This window comes from Halichoeres trimaculatus, unplaced genomic scaffold, assembly GCF_033239565.1.
Source record: "Halichoeres trimaculatus isolate MK-OKI-2021-1 unplaced genomic scaffold, fHalTri1.1 fHalTri1_scaffold_18, whole genome shotgun sequence".
Classification (NCBI taxonomy): domain Eukaryota; kingdom Metazoa; phylum Chordata; class Actinopteri; order Labriformes; family Labridae; genus Halichoeres; species Halichoeres trimaculatus.
This window is the reverse complement of record NW_027437196.1, coordinates 991,036-1,011,082: the sequence shown is the minus strand read 5'-3', so window position 1 is coordinate 1,011,082 and position 20,047 is coordinate 991,036. Positions and strand designations below refer to the sequence as shown.

At 40.7% G+C, this 20,047-nt stretch overlaps 1 protein-coding gene across 2 annotated transcripts in view; it reads right to left on the bottom strand.

The window, feature by feature from the left end:
* The window catches only part of cnksr2a (connector enhancer of kinase suppressor of Ras 2a), a 90,447-nt gene extending 71,214 nt beyond the window's left edge, over window positions 1-19,233 (bottom strand). For both annotated transcript variants that reach the window (XM_074693470.1, XM_074693469.1), the window contains exon 1: window positions 18,644-19,233. In XM_074693470.1, coding sequence (XP_074549571.1) covers window positions 18,644-18,707 — 64 coding nt within the window. In that variant the 5' untranslated portion in view covers window positions 18,708-19,233. The remainder of the gene's footprint in view (window positions 1-18,643) is intronic.
* Between the last annotated feature and the right edge of the window lie 814 nt (window positions 19,234-20,047).

Here is a 20,047-nt window from a genome sequence, read left to right as displayed (position 1 = left end):
AAAGAGGTCTGCTGGTGGAAAATCAACGAGTGCATCAAGTCCAAAGTTTGGAGATGCTTCTTGATTATTTAACAATAAAATAAGTTCAGCTCACAACTTATAACAAAGACTTCAGATCATAATTTTGTCCCTCTGAGGCCCCTGTAGTATCTTAACATAATTCACAGCTCATAATAAATTTCTTTTTTTCCCCCTGCTGTTTTAGTAAACCCTTATTTCAGCCCCACTCTGAAAAGCGATGTGTCGTTCGTGAATGATTTGTTCAAAATGAACGAATCATCTGAACTGAATCACTTACTGAAAAGAGTCCAATCCACTTTATTTTTATAGCACATTTTAATAAACATTTAACTTTACCAAAGTGCTGCACATAGGAGCATAAATAGAAGAAATAAAATCAATTAAAGTAACGCATAGAAACAAATAAGAGTCATAAAAAAAACCAAAGACATTAGAGGACACGGTTCACACAACTCTCAAAAGCCAAAGAATAAAAGTGAGTTTAAGACGCGATTTAAAAAGAGTCGTTCATTTCTCAACTGTCCTCCTTCCTGTCTCATGTTTCTCTCAACCAGTGGTTCCCAAACTGTAGGCAATAGCCCCCTGGTGGACCGTGAAGGTATTGCAAGTGGGTCGCCAAATTATTTCCAAAACAGTATAATTTTCTTTTTCTTTTCCTTTTTTTTAAAAAAATTAATTAATTAATTATTATTATTTATTTTTTTTGGAGGGGGGGGGGGGTCTTTATTTTATCAAAAAAAAAATATATAGAATATAATTTTTAACGATAAAACTCAGTTACAATATATTAAATTATATTCAAAATGTTTAAATATTCCTTTTTGCATTATTACTTTTACATTTTTTTGTGTATTCCTTCAAGTATTGGACGTAACATGCAAATGAGAGACAGGAACTTCTGTTGTTATCTGACACACAACTCTACAGTATTCAGTTCAGTCTGTCGAGTTCAATCTTCAAAAACAAAAATGCTCTGGGAGCAAATCATATGACCTCCGTATCTATGAGGTCAGAGGTGCGGGGGCGGAAATGTTTGAGACTTAAAAGTGGACCCTGAGTTGGAAAAGGTTGGGAACCCCTGCTCTAGACCCTAAAGCGGCGTTTCCACCAAGCAGACCGGTTCGGTTCGTCTCGGTACGGCGCACATTTGGTGGCGTTTTCCACTGACTTATCCCGGGGACTTTTTTGGGACCCTTTCGTATGGATACCAGACTGAACCGATCCGCTCTCGGAGGGTGGGGCTACAACACTGCAGACCGTTGATTGGTCAAAAGAATGGTCACTTCCTGTATTTCTCCTGGCGGCTAACAGACTTCTCTGAAACAAAGTTTGATTGCACTTTGTATCAAAGAGCTACATGACAATCAAAGAGAGGACGAAATGCTGCATGTCTTCATCTGTGCTCTTTGTTTACTGTGTTGCGTTTTTCTTCTTCGTTGGATTTATTAGCGGGGTAAACTGCGTCGTGCTGCTACAGCGTCACTCTATTGTTTAACAGCTGCAGCTTTCGGCGTCTGGCTTACACGTCTACCCACCACGAGAGAGCACAGTTTGCTGTGGAAACGCAAACGGGATCAGGTTTAACTGAACTAAACCGTGACAAACCGTACGGAACCGACCCGGACTGCTCGGTGGAAACGCGGCTCATGAGGTTGGAGGTGGGCTGTGAAAATGTTCGAGACTTAGAAGTAGGAATAAAGTGCAAATATTTTACTGAACATTTAAGTGTTGCCAAAACGGATGTGCCACTCTGATTTGCCAGCCCTCTGGAGGCCTGCTGGGGGCAGAGCTATAAGCAGACCTTGGTGTTTGAGGACGTTTCAACAAGTCTCATGAATATTTTATCAACATCTCGTCAAGAGCCCATCTTTTTTTTTTTTTTAGACTGTTTTGATCAGTTTACAAACAGATCCATGAGAATCTGCACACACTCAGTCCGAACAAACAGCACTGTTTAAACTATAAGAGAGCAGAATACCCCTCTTTAAGACTTGAGTGTTAGTTTCTACATGATCTGTCAGCTCAGTGCCACACAGTCAGACTTATATTGACTTTTCTGCATCGTTTTGAGGCCGTTTGGTTTTTATTTCCATCTTTAAGTTGGAGCTCACACTACACACTCTGCTCGATGCTGCTCTGAGGGGAACAGTTTGTGTTTCTGCGCAGAGGAAATCATGTTTCAGAGTGAGAGTCCTCCACTAAACCACCAACCAACAAAACCAGAGAGAAATCATTTTCCTGCGGCTCCATGAAGGAAGCTCGCCTGGACGGCAATGAGCCCTGACCAAAGGTCAATCCAGCCCCTTTGGGACAAACACAGAAGCTGAAGCTGAGTTTTCTCCTCCAGCAGCAGATCTCTGTGATGCTGAATCCTGCAGCTGATAGTTCAGGTATCTCTAACCTGTGGTCGTAAACGTTTAGACCGTGTTCATCCTCTCTGCAGCGGCGTTCTTCGTGCTCAGGTAGAGCTCATTTCTCTGAGTTTCCAGCAGCTGCTTCCTGAAAGACGTGCGGCTGACTCCAACAATGCTGGCGACAGAAACACGGTGAAGTGTTACTACGAGTGAGAAAAGCAGACGGAGGGATATACACAGGGAAACCAAACTTCACTGATAATCAGCGTGGTTTATCGCAGAGAGGGAGAGCGTGAATGCCCTGAATACTGATGAGTCAAATTATAAGTGACACCGCCGAGCGCGCGAGCGAGAGAGCGAGAGAGCGAGCGCACACGCCCACGCAGCCAGAGACCAGAGCAGAGCTATACAGTTAATATAAAGCCTTCATACCGTCTGACTGCTGAGAGGGATTCATTATTTTCTGCTCTGGCTCCAGCTCTGCTTTAAAACCTCTCCTCAAACGGCCCTTCATCAGCCACCACCTCTCCTCTCTTATTACCGCCGCCGAGGATCCACCATCAATCAGGAGCAGGAGGCAGAGACGCTCCTCTTCAAGACAACGCTTCAAACTTTACTCCTGAAAAAGTTTAGAGTCAGAGCCGGCTCAGGCCTGGACCAGGTCTTAGTTAGACTGCTATAAGCTTACACCGTTATAGGCTTAGACTGTTTAAGACCGTTATAGGCTCAGACTGCTATAGGTTTGGTTTCTCTGGAGTTTTTGAAATCCATCTTTAGATGAAACTTCTTGTGATCTGGTGATATTTAAAGTAAGTTTTATTGAGATTAAGTGAAATAAGACAACGCTTATCATAAACTTCATTGTAGATAAAAATGCTAAGTGTAGCATGATTTTAAACCAATAAAGCTTATTCTAAGATTTTTGTGTTTTTTAAATAAAAAAAGTCCATCATAAAATGAAAACTGTTTAGTTTGTGGCCAGGTCCTGAAAGGGTTAAAATATCCATGGTTAAAAACTAGTGAATAATTTACTAAACAAGACGATTTTTTAAATTATGAAATTTTACATGTGATGTCTGAGGTAATTTTTTTTGTTTTTAATACATTTTCATTTTCTTTTTTTTCAAAATTTGCAAAAATTAAAAAATATAATTCCAAAAATTTGAAAATTTTTCAAATTTTATTGATATTTTTCTCAAGAAACATTTTTTTAAAAAGTTGCAGTAATAGAAAAAATGTGATTTCAAAAATTTGCAAAATTTCCTGTTTAGGTCAAAGTTAAAAAAATTGCAAAACTTAAAAAATTGCAATAATTAAAAAATCTCAATTAAAAAATTGCAAAAATTTCCATTTTTATTCATTTTTGAATAAATTGCAAAAATTTTAAAAAGTTGCAATAATTTAAAAAAAAGTGACTTCAAAAAATTTTTAAAAAAATGTTATAATTTCAAATATTTGCAAAGAACAGTGCTGTGTTTTGCGCCTCTTTTTCCAACTTAAACTGGTTTGTGCTTGTTAGGGGGGTCTTGGCAGAAAAAAACCCCACAGAGAGTAGATTACTGATAAAAGTTTGAGAGCCACTGCTTTAAATCATCGTTTACGCAACACCCGTAACATCTAATCATCTTAACCACTGTTAAAGGTGTGAAAAAATATCAATTTGGAAATATATCCCTATACTTTGACCGCTGATACATGTATGTAAAAATAAAAAAGTGTATTTTAGCTAAGTTGCAAGTGAAATACAACTTAACTTTTTTTTCATTAACTATCAGATTTTTATGAGTAATATTTGTCACACCAATTGACATTTATCAGTTTCACCAACTGACCACGTCTTTCACCCAATGATTTCTTTCCTACATTAGTTTAAGGTCACAATAGTTTAATTGAAAACTTGATGCACTTCATGTTTTCAAGTTAAGTGTATGTGTGAAACATGGCATTTGACTTTCAGCATTAAGAAAACATGGAACAGAAAAGTTGTTTTAAATAAAATAGTTTTGACTTAATTTGTCCTTTCAGTTTTACATAGTATTGTGTGATTTACAAAAACATATTTATTTTTATTTTTTTGTTTTATGTATTTTATATATTTGATTTATTTTTACTTTATTTTATTTTTGCTCTTATTTTATTTTACGATTATCATTATAATTATTTTCAGTATTATTATTATTGTTTTTTGTATTTATCTTTTTATTTTTTAACTGTGTAAATAATTGCAGTATATCACCACATCGTGATATCATGATACTGTTGTATCATGTCCCAAGTATCATGATGTGTATCATATCATGAGGTATAATTTAACTTGTTTATCCAACATTAACATTTAAAGCAGATGAAATAATGTCAAGTTAAGCTGGGTAAAAACAATCACAAACATCTGTCAAAGTTTATAGATTACTGAAGTTTCTATTTCTTTTAGCGTTCCCCTTGAAATATGTGAACAGGAAGTTCTGCCCTCTCAGTGAACTCCTCATCCAGTCCCACTCTGAGCTCATTTTTCACCAACCATTCTGCTTTCACAGATTCTGAACAGAGGTGTTACAGCTGACTCAAAACAGGATGTTTTTTCCAATTTCTATTTGAGTTTCTGTCGTGTTTTTTAAATCCTTTCCTCTCTGGCAGCTGCAGAAGTCACACCTGGGAAATCACCTATCGCTGCTCCGTACGGCCAACGAAACGCTCAAACTCTGTCTCTGGCTCACGTTTTTCTATAAATTACTGCTCACACTCTCTCTTGAAATGTGTGTGTGTGGGTTTGAGGCATGATGGGAGAGTAATCTGAACAATCACGCACTCATATCTCTGCACATACGGCGCTCATGTGTGTCGGAGAGTTTCATCCGAGCTCTTATTTTGTTTGACTGGTGGAGAGAAATGTGATTCATGGCTGAGTCACACACTTAACTCCCACAGAGGCACACTTTTCACAACAGCAGGCGAGCCAAACACCCACAAACACCCTCTTTCTCTCTGTCACACACACACACACACACACACACGTTTAATAAAACTGGATTGTGCAGTGACTTCTGGGATGTTGGAGAGTCCTATAAAAGATCTGGCCCTCCCAGTCGGGTTATGTGTCATCTGTTCGGCGCTCTGAAGCTTCAGGAACAATAAAAGTTAGATGAGCTTTCACCGTGTTCCTGGGATTTGTAAATGCTCGACGTTGGACGCCCTGCGGCGATCAGAGCTGAGTTTATCGCCCGAGGGTTGCCACTTTTAATCCCGCTGTTGTTCGGGAGGATCCTGCATGGGGGAAATAAACCAGGCGAGCTCTGCTCCTGCATTCAAAGCTGGATTTCTGAGGTTTCTTCTCACAGTTTTGGTCTAAATATGTGCAACTTTCTTGCTCTTTAAGTGAGAAATATCTACGACTTTTCTCTCTGGTTTATCCCAATAAACTGTTTTTAAGAAACAAACAGACCTGAGGTAAGAAAGGTCACATAGGGATAACCGTACATCCATGTCTCTTTAAACTCCTGCTGCCGTCCGTCAAACGTCACACGTGGTTACTCGTCCAAAAAGTTAAATTAAGGATTTGTTTTTCAGGTCTCACTGTTCAGGTCTTTGTTTTCCTCATTAGCTGTTTGCTTCTGCCAAAATGTTTCCTCTGACCTCTGCAAGCTGCTTCGCATCAGGAGACAGGGACAGCTTGCAGCTAGCTGGCAGATAAAGGAGACACAGATAAATGTTGAACATTTAAGATTTAAACGGAGACTCTATGACCAATCACAAGCCTCCAAATACACGCTAACAGAGCTCATGGCTACGAGCTCAGAGCTATGTTAGCTCCAGAACATTTCATGAGACAGTCTTGGTTATTTTCTAATTTATTTACTTGTATCTCCATCACAGACTTCAGAGTGTCAGTCTTTTGGTCTGACTCTTTTTGGTTGAAAACGGCGTCCCACAGGGCTCTTCTCTTGGCCCACTACTCTTTAGTATTTTTAATAATGATTTGCCTCAAATTTGCTTGATTAATACTAATAATTTTATTTATAGAGTGCTTTTCAAAAACTCAAAGATGCTTTAGAAGATAAACAAAGATAAAGAAAAAGAAGACAAGATGAAGGTTCAGTGCTTAGTCCTGCACTCAAAAAAATCAACATGGGTGTTTGTTCGACCAACATAATTTAAACATGTAGCTTCTACTAGATTATTTCATGTTTAGTGGTTAAACATGATTAAATCATGTTGTTATAGCATGATGTGTAAAATCGTTAAAACTACAACATCACTTTACGTTAACTCAACATAATTGATTCAAGTAGGAATCCCATCTGCAACATCTCTCCGGAGCAGGAGGTGGCAGTAATGTGCAATAGGCCCTGTTCACCAGAGAGCAGAGCCAGAGGATAACCTGGATAATGTGGGCATCATTTTGAAGGGAGCAAGTTACTGATGAGCTAACAATCCACTTGTTGTCACCAGATGTTGTCTGGACATGACTATATAAACCTTTGTTTGTTTAATTGGTACAAACTAATGAAGTAATTTTTGTTGTGGCAGCTCATTGAAACCATGATGAACCATTGAAACCATGAGTGAGGAGCAAAGTCAGCGCATAAGACACCCTACTGTACAGAGAGACGGTACTTGACAGGCATGGACCTCTGGTCTGTGCTAAACTGGCATGGAGCGGGGGTCTGTGCTCCATATGGCCCAGCCCATGTACCCAATGATTTTTGTAGGTTGTTTTGTTAATAAAACAAAATGTGTTGACACGCTGTGCTTTGTTGGCAAAGTTTAAACTGAAGTGTTTTAAGATTTCACAGCCGGTCCATGCAGTGGTGCACAGACAGCCATGTTGCTTTTAACCAAAGCAACGTACAACACAGGTTAAAGTACAGCAAGGTCTTATATCCATTGTGTAGCCTCCTCACTCACGGTTCAAATGTTTTACCCTAGTGGATATTTCGAAACAACCTTTCAAATCAAGTTGGACCCACACATTTCAAATAAGTCATACTAACGGCAAAACTTTATGTTCACACAACACAGTTACAGTTAGTTGGTTTAACATATTGGGATCTTGCAAATTGAAAGCAATTTGATTAAATTGAAACAACACAGTCAGGATTAATTGACTTAACCTGGTTTGTTTTAAGCGAATATAGGTACTATGATAAAATCATGGTCAGGAGGTGTGTGACTGAGGGGTGGAGGGTGCAGGAAGGGGTGTAGGGGTGGAGCATGTCAGTAAGGTATGAGGGCCCTGGTTGTGGAGTGCTTTGTGGGTAAGAAGGAGGATTTTGAACTGGATACGGTAACGGACAGGAAGCCAGTGGATTTCTTGAAGAATGGGGGTGAGGAGGCGGCAGAGTTTTGAATGTACTAAAGTTTGTTGAGGTGGTTGTTTGTTGTGCCATAAAGAATGTTATTGCAGTAGTTGATACGTGATGTGACGAAGGCGTGGGTGGGGGTTTCAGCTGCAGGGAAGGAAAGAGAGGGGCTAAGGCGGGCGATGGTCTTAAGGTGGAGAAAGGCTGTTTTTGCGAGAGCTAACTGTCGAAGATGACTCTGAGGTTAGGGTAATGGGAAGAAGGTAAGAAGGTGGAGTTTTGAAAGGTGAGGTGGAAGTCTTCAGAGAGGCAGTTTGAGAGGGTGGACTGGGTGGATGTGTAGAGTTGAATGTCGTCGGCGTAACAATGAAAGCAGAGACCGTGACGTTGAATAATCTGACCGAGGGGAAGGAGGTAAAGGATGAAGAGGAGGGGATCGAGCACCGAACCCTGAGGGACGCCTTGGGATAGGGGGTCAGTAGACGAGGAGCAGTTGTTGATGAAAATGAATTGTTTCCGGTCGCTTAGGTAAGACGTCGGCCAAGTGAGGGCGTCATCAGCGATGTGGAGGAGAGATTTAAGGCGGGAAAGCGGGATGGAATGGTTGATTGTGTCGAAAGTGGCGGTGAGGTCCAGGAGGATGAGGATGGATCGTAGGTTAGAGTAATTCAAACTTAAATTCAACTTTATGCAGACGACACAGTCATCTTCCAGGACTGACATCTCTCAAACTCAGTTTTGCTCTTTATTTTCTTGTTTATGTTTGTGTTTGTGTCACATGGTTTTTCTTTTCTCTGTCTGTGTTTCTTTAATAGATTCTGTATCATCCCTGTTTCTGTGTTTCCTCTAATGTTTAGTAACGTCCACACTGTGTGAGTACAGTTTCTGACGCTGCCTCTGTGATGATTCAATCTTGGAGAAGGAAACACAGAGATCAGAGTTATTCACCTGATGGCTCAACAAACCGTACATGAATAAATAAACACATAAAAAGATTATTCTGACACTGCAGACAGTAATGATGTGTTTTTGTGAGAGCTGATGAAATGTTGCATAAACTTGTCTCTTTTTCAGAGTGTCAGATTTTTAGAGAACCACTGAGCAGAATGTTAATTGATGCATTAAAGTCCACGAGCTCAGTAACCGGAGTATTTAGAGCAAACAGTGGCGTCTGTTATATCAGCTCCATCAGTGAAACTCAACTCATCTCAGACTGGTTTGTTCTGTTTTCTGTCCTCGTATGTTGTTTTTACTGACAGTATAATTTTAACAGTGATGGAAACAAATGTTATCTGTGGTCTATGGGCAGTTGATTACCACTGATAAGTTGACTTTGTTAGCATTAGCCTAGCCTGGTCACCGTGTCCAGTCTGAATGAATTGAAAACAGAGCATTGCTTTGTCTTCTTTGACTGCAAATATCTGAGATGCTTACCGCCACCTACTGTACACACGTGTGTACCATTAAATCAAATCAAAGAAAGTTTGATTTCATACATTAAAAATGCAGAACATAAAATTTTTTGAAAAAGCTATTCACATTAAAGACATAGCGCCACCTATCACAGACTCATGTGCCATGTTGAAGCTTTTACGGCAGTTTAAGATTCTCATTACTGCTAAAGTTATAATGTAAATAAAAAAAAAATAACACTGTCTGATAAAGGAATGTCTTTTTAGAGCCTGGTGTTAAATGATAAATTATACCAGTCTAAAATGAGTGGCATACCACTGGTGGAACAGGCATTCCAGTTTTAAAAGTGGAATATGCCAATAAAGAAGTGGCATCCCATTGTAAAAAAAAGAATACGTCTCTACCCTCCAAACATGGGACACAGGAGAGACAAACAGATCAGATCAGTATTGGGTCAGTCGGTCGGTCGAAGACCAGATCTAGACATCAGAGTAACAAGCAAAAAAGGTACAAATTTTGACCGATAAATCTGACCATTTAAGGACGTTATAATGATATCCAGCGTTAAGACGTTATTTGCAGACCAAATGTAGATGTTAATGAAATGTCCAAAAAGACAATATAAAAACTTTCATTCTGCATCTTCAGGAGACATGATTTGGACATCACAAAATAAAGTTAAATAAACATCATTTCAAAGTCACATTGGGAAGTAGGTCAGTAACTGTCATTCCATTGTAAAAAATGGAATATACCACTAAGGAACAAGGATACCATTGTTAAAAATTGAATATACCAATAAGGAACTGGCATTCCATTGTGAAAAATGGAATATACCACTTAGGAACTGCCATTCCATTTTCAAATATAGAATATACCACTAAGGAACTGGCATTACATTGTTAAAAATGGAATATACCAATGAGGAACTAGGATACCATTGTTTAAAATGGAATATACCACTTAGGATCTGGCATCTATGTTAAAAATGGAATAAACCACTGAGGAACTGGCATCCCATTGTTAAAGATGTGATAAACCACTGAGGAACTAGGATACCATTGTTAAAAATGGAATATACCACTTAGGAACTGGCATCCCATTGTAAAAAAAAATGGAATATACCACTAAGGAACTGGCATTCCATTGTAAAAAAAATGGAATATACCACTAAGGATCTGGCATCTATGTTAAAAATGTGATAAACCACTGAGGAACTAGGATACCATTGTTAAAAATGGAATATACCACTTAGGATCTGGCATCTATGTTAAAAATGGAATATTCCACTGGAAGAGAATCAAATTCCACTTAGTTGCAAATGGCATGCGAGACACCGCTCTTTTGCTCTGGGAGCTGCTGGGAGCTACCTTTAAGCCCTGACCCAGCAGTGTGTCGTGGTGTCCTGACCCCCTAAGATCTGGTCTCTGGTCTCTCCGGCCTCTGAATGACTCAACACCTGAAACATGGATGCACCTTTTGTTTTTGCTGTGTTAAGAGCAATCTCATGAGTCTCATCGTGTCTCAGCTAAAGATCGATCCCTCAGACTCTGACGCTAACGGCTGAGGCTGTCACAGTCAGCGGAGCTGCAGCGCGCTGGAAACTGGGAAAGTTGGGATCAAATTCCTGAAAGTGCGAACAAATGCTAACAGGACGTGAGGGTGAAAACTCCAGGCGTGCACGGCGACTTCTCACGTTACGACTGAAGTGAACCACTCCCACTCCACTCCCACTGTTGGAGGCTCCGCCGTGCCAACGCAGGACTGTTGCCAAGTCAACAATACACAGACCTTTGGCCTCCAGCATATGTGATCCGCACATTTTACTGTACACACACACACACACACACACAGGCAGTGTATCATGTTTCCCTGTGTCGCCACAGACACACCCAAGAGACCCAGCATGAACCAAATACCGCGCTCAGGCACGCCACGTGTGTTGTGTGTATGTTAGTGTTGGCGTGTTTGTGTGTGTGATGTCCGAGGACCCTGCTGGAGCCTTCTGTTCAGAGCTGGTGTGTGTGTGTCTGTCAGCTGTTCTGCACAGACGGTCTGGGACGAACAACTCACCATCCGCCCACACACTCACACACACACACACACACTCACTCACACACACACACACACACACACACACACACACTCAGGGCACATATAAACACATGCCATATGCACATGACCAACTGATAACCCGTCCACCGAGGAGAGAAACTGAAACAGCACATCATGTCAATAAATCCCTGTCACGATTTCTCCGTCCTGCATCTTAATGAAGCGGCGTGTGAGTCAGTGATTCTCTGACCTGCTTCTGGCTCCTCCAACAAACACGGTGAACAACAATCATTACTAAGATTAGCCCTGATTAGTCATTTCACAGCTTATTTACAGGGTGGGACTCTGGATCAGGCTGTGCTTGGTTATAAAAGACTGATGAGCCATCCAGCGATGATGCATCTTCCTGGGAAGAATATCAGAGACTGACCTGATGGGGGCGCTGTTAAAGGTCAAAGGTCAGATTTTAAAGGGCAGAAAATGTGGTTTACTGTGGGCTTCATGTTGGACTTCACTGCCTCGGTGTTTTAAACGAAACTCTGTGGGAAGGAGCAGCCTCCATGAGGTATTTGTGGCCTGATTGAGCAGAAAACAAACTAATGACAGCTGCTGGGAACAACGTGAGATTTTTAAAATAGTTACAAAGCTTCAAACTAAACATTTTAAACCTCTACACACTCATGTGATGCAGAAATCCCTGACTCTGGATGAAAACAGCACCAGATCTCCTAACTGGGCCTCAAACATCAAGGTCTGCCCGTAGCTCCGCCCCCACAGCACTGGCCAATCAGAGTGAAGGGGAGCTAAAACAAAGTGGTTCAGACCGAGGCTGAAATAAGAGTTAATTTAAAATCAGGGAAAGAAAAGTGGATGTAATGCTACTACAGGGACACAAGGGGGACAAGATTAAGACTGAAAAAATCACAATATCACAATGCCCCTCTTTAAGTTGTATTTGTGATGGAGGAAATGGGGCCACATGACCAAACAGTCAGATGACAACAATAAAAAAAAAAACGTACTAATTTGCTTCTCATAATTACACAGGTCAGGACATTGATTTAATAAGTTGACTAAATATGCACATCTCAGAGTTCCTCACTGGAGCTTTAACTACCAAATATTTCATTTATATATTTTTGATTTATTTATTTTATTTGTTTCTAAAAGCTTTTTCTGGTTGACCTCCCCATCCTCACTTCTGCTGTTGGTTGTTTTTATGCAATTGAATTTTCTTGTTTTTATACTTGTGATGTAAGATGACCTTGAGTGAGTTGAAAGGCCCCCACAAATAAAATGTATAATTAAAATAAATATTATTATTATATAAAAAATATTAAAATAAAATAATAATAATAATTATCATATTTTTTATTTTAAGTGTTATTATTATTATTAATAATAGTAATATTATATATTTAAAGAAAATAAAAATAAATAAAATAAAACAATAATAATAATTATTATTATCATTATTATTAATAATAATAATAATAATAATAATAATAATAATAATAATGATAATAATATAAATTTCTGAATATTATTGTTATTGTATAATTTATTTACTTTGAATATCTTATTATTCAGAACTTACCAATTAAAACTTAAAATTTGTTAGCACAATATAATATAAATTTAAATTTAAGGACACCAAATACTAATGGAAAAAAGAACTAAAGTAAATGACATGTTGGAAAAGGAGTGAGCAGTGAGCAGAAGCATAGCTTGTTAACTCTCACCCCTTTAGCTAAACATAAATTATATATATATATATATATATATATATATATATATATATATATATATATATATATATATATATATATATATATATATATATATGTTCATATGCATGAACATTCACACATACTTCTGCACAACTTATTTTGAGTCACTCAAAACTTGACACACTTTATGTCCTTAAAAAGTTGTCATGTAACTTAATTGTACAGCAGAATTTTTTTTAAATTTATTTTACGCTTTTTTATATATTTTTTTCCTGCCATTAAGACCCTTAAAAATTACATCAGAGCTGCTACAAGACTTCGGACCATCAAGACCACCCAGGTCACCTGGACCAGGTCTGCTTTCCGTCAGAACCAAACATGGAGAGGCAGCATTCAGCTTCTATGATCCAAATATCTGGAACAAACTACCAGAAAACATCAGGTCAGCTGAAACTCTCAGTTCCTCTCGCACAATTTTGCAACTCTGCACTGTGACTCTTATCTTAAAATCTGTTTTAAATTTTTTTTATTTTTAATCTTTTTTTTGGGGGGGGTTGTATCTCATTAATTTTAATCTGCTTTTTAATTGAATTTTATTTTGTCTTTGAATTTGTTCCATCTGTAGAGCACTTTGAATTGCCTTGCTGAAATGTGCTATATAAATAAACTTGCCTTGCCTTTTAAAACAAAAAAAATAGAATTAACCTGATCAAAATGTTAAGACAAGATAAAAACTGTACAAATTTACATTGTGCTCTGTTGGATCTTAAAAAATCTCTCAGTAGAGTTTTAAAGTTCAGCCTGTTATCATGGAGCATGTGTTTAGATCCCTGTTTGCTGCGCTGATGTAAAAACGCTCTGAATAAAAACGCTCTGAATAAAAACGGGCGTCTGGCTCATAAACTGAAGCTTTACCATCGTACCAGCTCCAAACCCAGCTCAGCGCGCTCTGAGTCCCATAAACGTTCCCTCCCACCTGGAGAGCCTGACACTGAACGGAGGATCTGGATGGAAAACTTTAACGACTTTAATTACACAATCCCTAATTTTGTCCTCGCACTCAATAATAGCCCAGATCCCGTTCATTTCCACGTAACTGGACCGTGACGTGTGTTTAGTTTCACACACGTTTAAAAATGAGGAGAAAAATCCAGACAGCAGCTCACACACGTAGAAAAAGAAACAGGAAGTGTGAGAACGTCTTCCTCTGAGACTGAAGTGACACTCCGTGTTTGATGGATCCGTTTTATTAAGTTGGAAACGACCTCCTAATGAAGAGCAGTGCCAGCAGCTGGACCTAGATCACTTTAAGAGCTGGGACTCGCGCTGATAGTTTTGGCTTCACTCTTGGATCTTGGCTGCTAATTCAAACCATCATCTCTAACTCCTGCCTGAGTGGTAGGAGCACAGGAAGTAGAGGAGCGTCTTCAGTGGCTCATTATCGTCCTATCAGAGAGGAGCCGTCTCTTCTTATGTGTAAAACAGTTTCCTGGTGTTTGGTGCAGACCCAATCAGCCTGTTTCTGAATTATGCATCAGGAAAATCCCTGATCACTTATCTGTAACACAGAGAAGCTCCTGGGTAAACAAAGCTCAATTATTTTTGGGCAAATACTCGTTTAGAGGTTTCTTTGTGTGTTTTTAATTGATGTCATTTGTGCCTCGTGTTGCTTGATCAGTTTGACAGCTCTGGAGATTACGCAGATTAAACCTTTAATACAGTTTTTAGTGATCAGAGGACTCCGCTTTCAGTCATCGCTGTGAGAAGTCTCCTTGTCGTACGTGTCGCCTCTCATGATACCATCCAGGTAGCTAGCTCGTTAGCGTGAAAACATCCATATAAAGTCTCTCCTCAAAGGTCAATCAAAGGATGCTGAGACGTAAAACTCTGAAGCTAAACAACAACAAAAACACCAAACTCAACCATAGTTAATATAAAACATGGACACAGCTTCAGTGATGTCATCCATTGGTTTCTGAGGGGCTGTTTTTGGGGCTTATTGATGTCTGTCGCCATCTTGGAAATACTGATTCGACTTGACTCTTAGCGGCAGGTTTTAACATCCACATGTGCTTCATCTCTCAGCATCAGAGGCTGGTGATCGCCGGTTTTGGAAACCTTAAAGGGACCAAAGACCAGGCCCCAAAGTCTGAAACTACAGCTAAAGAGAGACGGGGTGTCTCCGTCAGGGATGGGAATCAAAAATCAGTTCCTTTTGAGAATCAATAAGAAATGTTTCAATTCATGGATGTCGTTAGCCTTTGTGCTTAACGATTCCCTCATCAATTCTTTACATTGTGACGGAGTCACCGGGCCTTACGTCAACTAGTCTGCTGTAGCTATCTTAGCTTAGCAGTTAGCTAACGTTTCCCAAGAAAACTCTGATTCAGGATTTTCAGCTTGAAGTTTTCCTGAAGAACTGACTTCATAAAGAAATGTTCATCACTCTCTCTCAGGAGATTCATATTCAGCACATTCAACATGGTATAAATCACCTTATTAACCAAAATAACAAAACAGCACAAGCCTGATGCTAACATATATGGGAAACTGCATTGATATGCTAGCAGTTAGCATACATCAGTATAACAGAATTTCAACTTTCATCACAGAAACATATCACATCAACTCTTTGTAAAAAATACTGAGAATTTCAAATGCTAAAAGCTAACAGGCTAATGAAAGGCTCATGGCTGATGGAAAGGTTCCAAACAACTTAAACCATTGCTATAACCACTTTGAGACACTAGATGGCCGACTTGAATTACACAGTACATCAACGTCACATTGTGTGAAATTTTGACCTGTTTCTGTTTAATTATGCCCAGAAATATCCAGACTCAGGGACCAGTTACATTTTATTCACTTACAGTAAAAACTCAATTACATGTTGTTGACTCAGAAAACCTGAAAAGATACTTTTTGTACCCAGAAAATTCACAACAGGAATCGATAAGAATCAGATCGATAAGCAGAAATGATCAGGGCATCATGAACGGAGAGCACGACGACAAACCAAACTATGTGGAGCAGATTAAAACGGACCGTGCTGCAGGTGTTGGGTGTTGAGATGGAGGATGTTCACTGATGAACGATTCAGGATAGAAACTCTACCTGTTACTGAAGCTACGGTGGCCTACAAGGACAAAAAGCTCCTGTGATGCACAGTAAGTCTGCAGAAATCTGAAAGTCCAACGAGCAGCAGAACGATGTTGACGTGAGGTGATAATCTGCACTCGAGGTGATAATCAGCGGCTCGTTTTAGCGCCCGTCTGTCTTCACCTCCTGAACACAGCATCCACAAAGGGTGCGTTTGATTCGCTGATCTGGGACACTCAGTTTTCCACAGACGTATTCAGGTCATTTGCAGGAGGACAGGGGGAATGATAAATGAAGACAACAAAAGGACAAACTTTCCTGTGGAGGTTTTTCAGCCGTCGTTTCAGAGGGAAGATGAAAAGGTTAAGGTCAAAGTCGCGGCCTTTAGTGGAATAATGCCAACGGACTGATGCAGAGGACGGTTACGCAGATGTTCCTGCAAGTCTTATTTCTCTCTGCTCCATCCAGGAGCTGACATGTTTTTAACAGGGCTGCATGAAGCCAAGGTGGGGTCGACATGAAAAGATAAAAGGTGTCACAGTCTAACCTGCATACAGCCTGATGATGACCATGAAGATACAAACACTGAGGAACAGAACGATCAGAAACTGACGAGCTGGAGGAGGAATAACTCACTTCACAGACTGAGCAGTGAAAACACAAACACAGGATCGACAGAGAGAGGAGAAAAAGGCACATACAGCGTGTTCTCATGAAGAGGGGACTGAGCTCTGCCTGTTTTCCGGGGCACTTCAGCGTAAACACACTGTCCTCCTGAGGAGGGCACGCTAGCACCTGTTTTGGCTCTTTAGCACTTTAGCATGAGATTAGCTTCAAAACAGACACTTTAGCACACATTTGGCCCTCAAAAGGAAATGATTATACATGTTTGGTTTCAAAGTGGCTCCTTAAACCTATGTTTTAGCTCCCAAGAGGGCACTTTAGCACGCATTTGGCTACCAAGAATCCAGTTAGGCATCTGTTTTATCTCCCAAGAAGAGCATCTGAGCACACATTTGACTCCCAAGAGGAAACTTTTGAACATGTTTGACACCCAAAAGGACACTTTAGCACACATTTAGCTCCCAAAAGGAGACTTTTGCATTTGTTAAGCTCCCAAGAGGAGACTTGAGCATATGTTTTAGCTTCCAGGTGAGTACTTTAGCGCGTGTTTGGCTCCAAAAAGGGCACTTTTACATGTGTCTGGCTACCAAAAGGACAATTTAGCAAGCATTTGGCTTCCAAGAGGCCACTTGAGTGTATGTTTTATCTCCCAAGAGGGCACTTTAGCATGCATTTGGATTTTCAAAGGGTACTTTTGCTTTGTACTTGGCCACTAAGAGGACACTTTTGCATGCATTTCGCTCACAAGAAGCCACTTAGGCATCTGTTTTCGCTCCTAATAGGAGCATTTAAGCACATTTCCGACTCCCAAGAGGAAATTTTTGCACATATTAGACTCTCAAAAGGACACTTTAGCACACATTTTGCTGTCAAGAAGCCACTTAAGTGTAAGTTTTAGCTCTCAAGAAGGCACCTTAGCATGCATTTGGCTTCAAAAAGGGCACTTTGCATGTGTTTGGCCCTGAGGAAGCCACTTCAGCGTATGTTTTATCTCCCAAGAGGGCACTAAAGCATGCACTTGGATTTTAAAAAGGCACTTTTGCATGGGTTGTGCTACCAAGAGGACACTAATACATCTGTTTCAGCCCCCAAGAGGGGCATGTAAGCACATGTTGGACTCCCAAAAGGACACTTTAGCACGATTTGGCTTCAAAAGGTCACTTTTGCATGTGTTTGGCTATCCAAATAAAAGTTGAGCACACATTTGGCCCTGATGAGACATTTAAAAGTGTGTTTTAGCTCCCAAAAGGCAACTTTAGCATGCATTTGGATTTCAAAAGGGCACTTTTGCATGGGTTTGTCTACCAAGAGGACACTTTTGCATGCATGTCGCTCACAAGAAGCCACTTAGGCATCTGTCTTAACTCCCAAGAGGAAACTTTTGCACATGTTCAACTCCCAAAGGGGACACTTAAGCACACATTTTGCTCCCAAGAGGACACTTTAGGATGCATTTAGCTTCCAAAATTGCAGTTTTGCACATTTTTGCCTCCCAAGAAGCCGCTTCAGCGTATGTTGTACACCCACAGTGGGCACTTTCTTAGTCTTTTGGCACCGAAAAGAGCCCTTAAACATATAGTCAAATTAAAAAATAGGCTTAATTAGCATCAAGTTTTTTAACTATTGGGCCATAAGATGATTCTGCTTCACAGACGGACAGAAAGCATCCTTAAAACCATCAGTCAGACATGAAATCTGCAGCAGAGATCCTGGAGAATCAGATGTTCTCAGTTTTTCATGCAGAGGGATAAAATCGTTCCCACAATCCCTCTCGCCCCCACCCACCCTCATAAAAGTTTCTAGCCCCGCCCCTGCTGTCCTTGGTGAAGTTTGGCTCACTCCCCACCTGTCACTCACACATTACATCATCACCCACTGATCATCAGGTGCCAGGGTGATGCATCGACACACACACACACCTCCCACGCAGCATCACACCTTGCGCGCCTCTGTCTCCCCCTGCATCAGTGTTTATCCCTCACAAGCATGCGTGTGTATGTGTGTGTGTGAGTATATGTATGTGTGTGTTAGGTGTGTGTTCTTCCTCTACCTTTCATCCAGTCCACCACCTGGTTCGTGCTCCATTTGCTCACCGGCTCCATCACCAGCGCCATCGAGGAAACTTTGCGCCGACTCTCCGTTGCGCGTGAGCGATGTTTTCAGCCCGAAACAAAGCTCAGTCCTCCGGGCACAGCGGAGCCTCCCTCCCTCCCTCCGCAGCCAGGTGACTCCTGCTCTCACTCTATCCCGGTCCGGTTCCCCCTCCCCCGGCTCAGTCCGGTGTCCGGTCCCGTTAACGCAGCGGACGCGTCAGTGCGGGACAGCCCGGGCGTGTGAGCAGCGGAATCCGGTACATTCCCCCGCGCGATCCGGTGTGACATGTGTCTCTGCCTCCACTCTCCCCCTCCCCTTCCTCCCCCAGTGCACCAGTCCGGCTCCGTGGTGTGTGTGTGAGTGTGTGTGTGTGTGTGACGGGGAAAGAGAGGAGTGTGTGTAGGTGTGTGCGCAGCCGGTCCGCTAACGACAGCAGCAGAGCAGGAAAGATCAGTCACACCGGGCTCAGCACCGGGCGCAGCACCGGCTGCCTCTCTCTGCCTCGCGCTGCTCAGATATGATTAAACGGTCACGCGCCCCGTGGGTGGCTGCGCGCGCACGTCTCCGTGTATTTCCCTCTGGAGTGACAGAATCACGGGGAAAGAGTGTGTGAAGATGTGTAATGAGACTGGTGTGTGTGTGTGTGTGTGTGTGTGTGTGTGTGTGTGTGTGTGTGTGTGTGTGTGTGTGTGTGTGTGCCTCTGGGGACAGGAAAACATGGGGTCCCTCCACACTCTGCTCCAGCTGCTGAGGGGAGACTTAATGAATCCTCAGCCAGCCTCTCCTCCTGCTCCTCCTGCTCCTCCTCCTGCTCCTCCTGCTCCTGCTCCTCCTCCTCCTGCTCCTCTCAGAGATAACTCTGTACCCCTCAAACATCCTCTGTCTCTGATCCATCTGTAGGTTTTGTTCTTAATGATAGTTTGAGGTACAAAATCAGCCAGCTAATTGAGATGAGTGCTACTTTTAGCCACTAGAGGGCGGCAGATACTTGTTACACTGACATATGATCTTGTTTATGCTTTAAACCAAAGGTCTTCAACCTGCGGCTCCGGGGCCTCATGCGGCTCTTTGACTCCTTTGCAGTGGCTCTATGTAGCTTTGAAAAATATATTATTAAAAAAAAGTTTTTATTTTTCTTACAAAGGGTATTGATGGATAAAGACACTGAAACTAAAAAAAAAATGCCTTAATATTTTGTTGAACTAAATCTTAATCACCTCTTGCAATAAAGCTTTCAATTTTTTTCAACTTTTTGCAAATTATGTCTCTTTTTTTTTTCAATTATTATTTATTTTTTTTACAAAACTGCAAATTTTTTACTTTTTTTTTTTTTTTTTTTTTTTTTTACAAATTTCTTTTT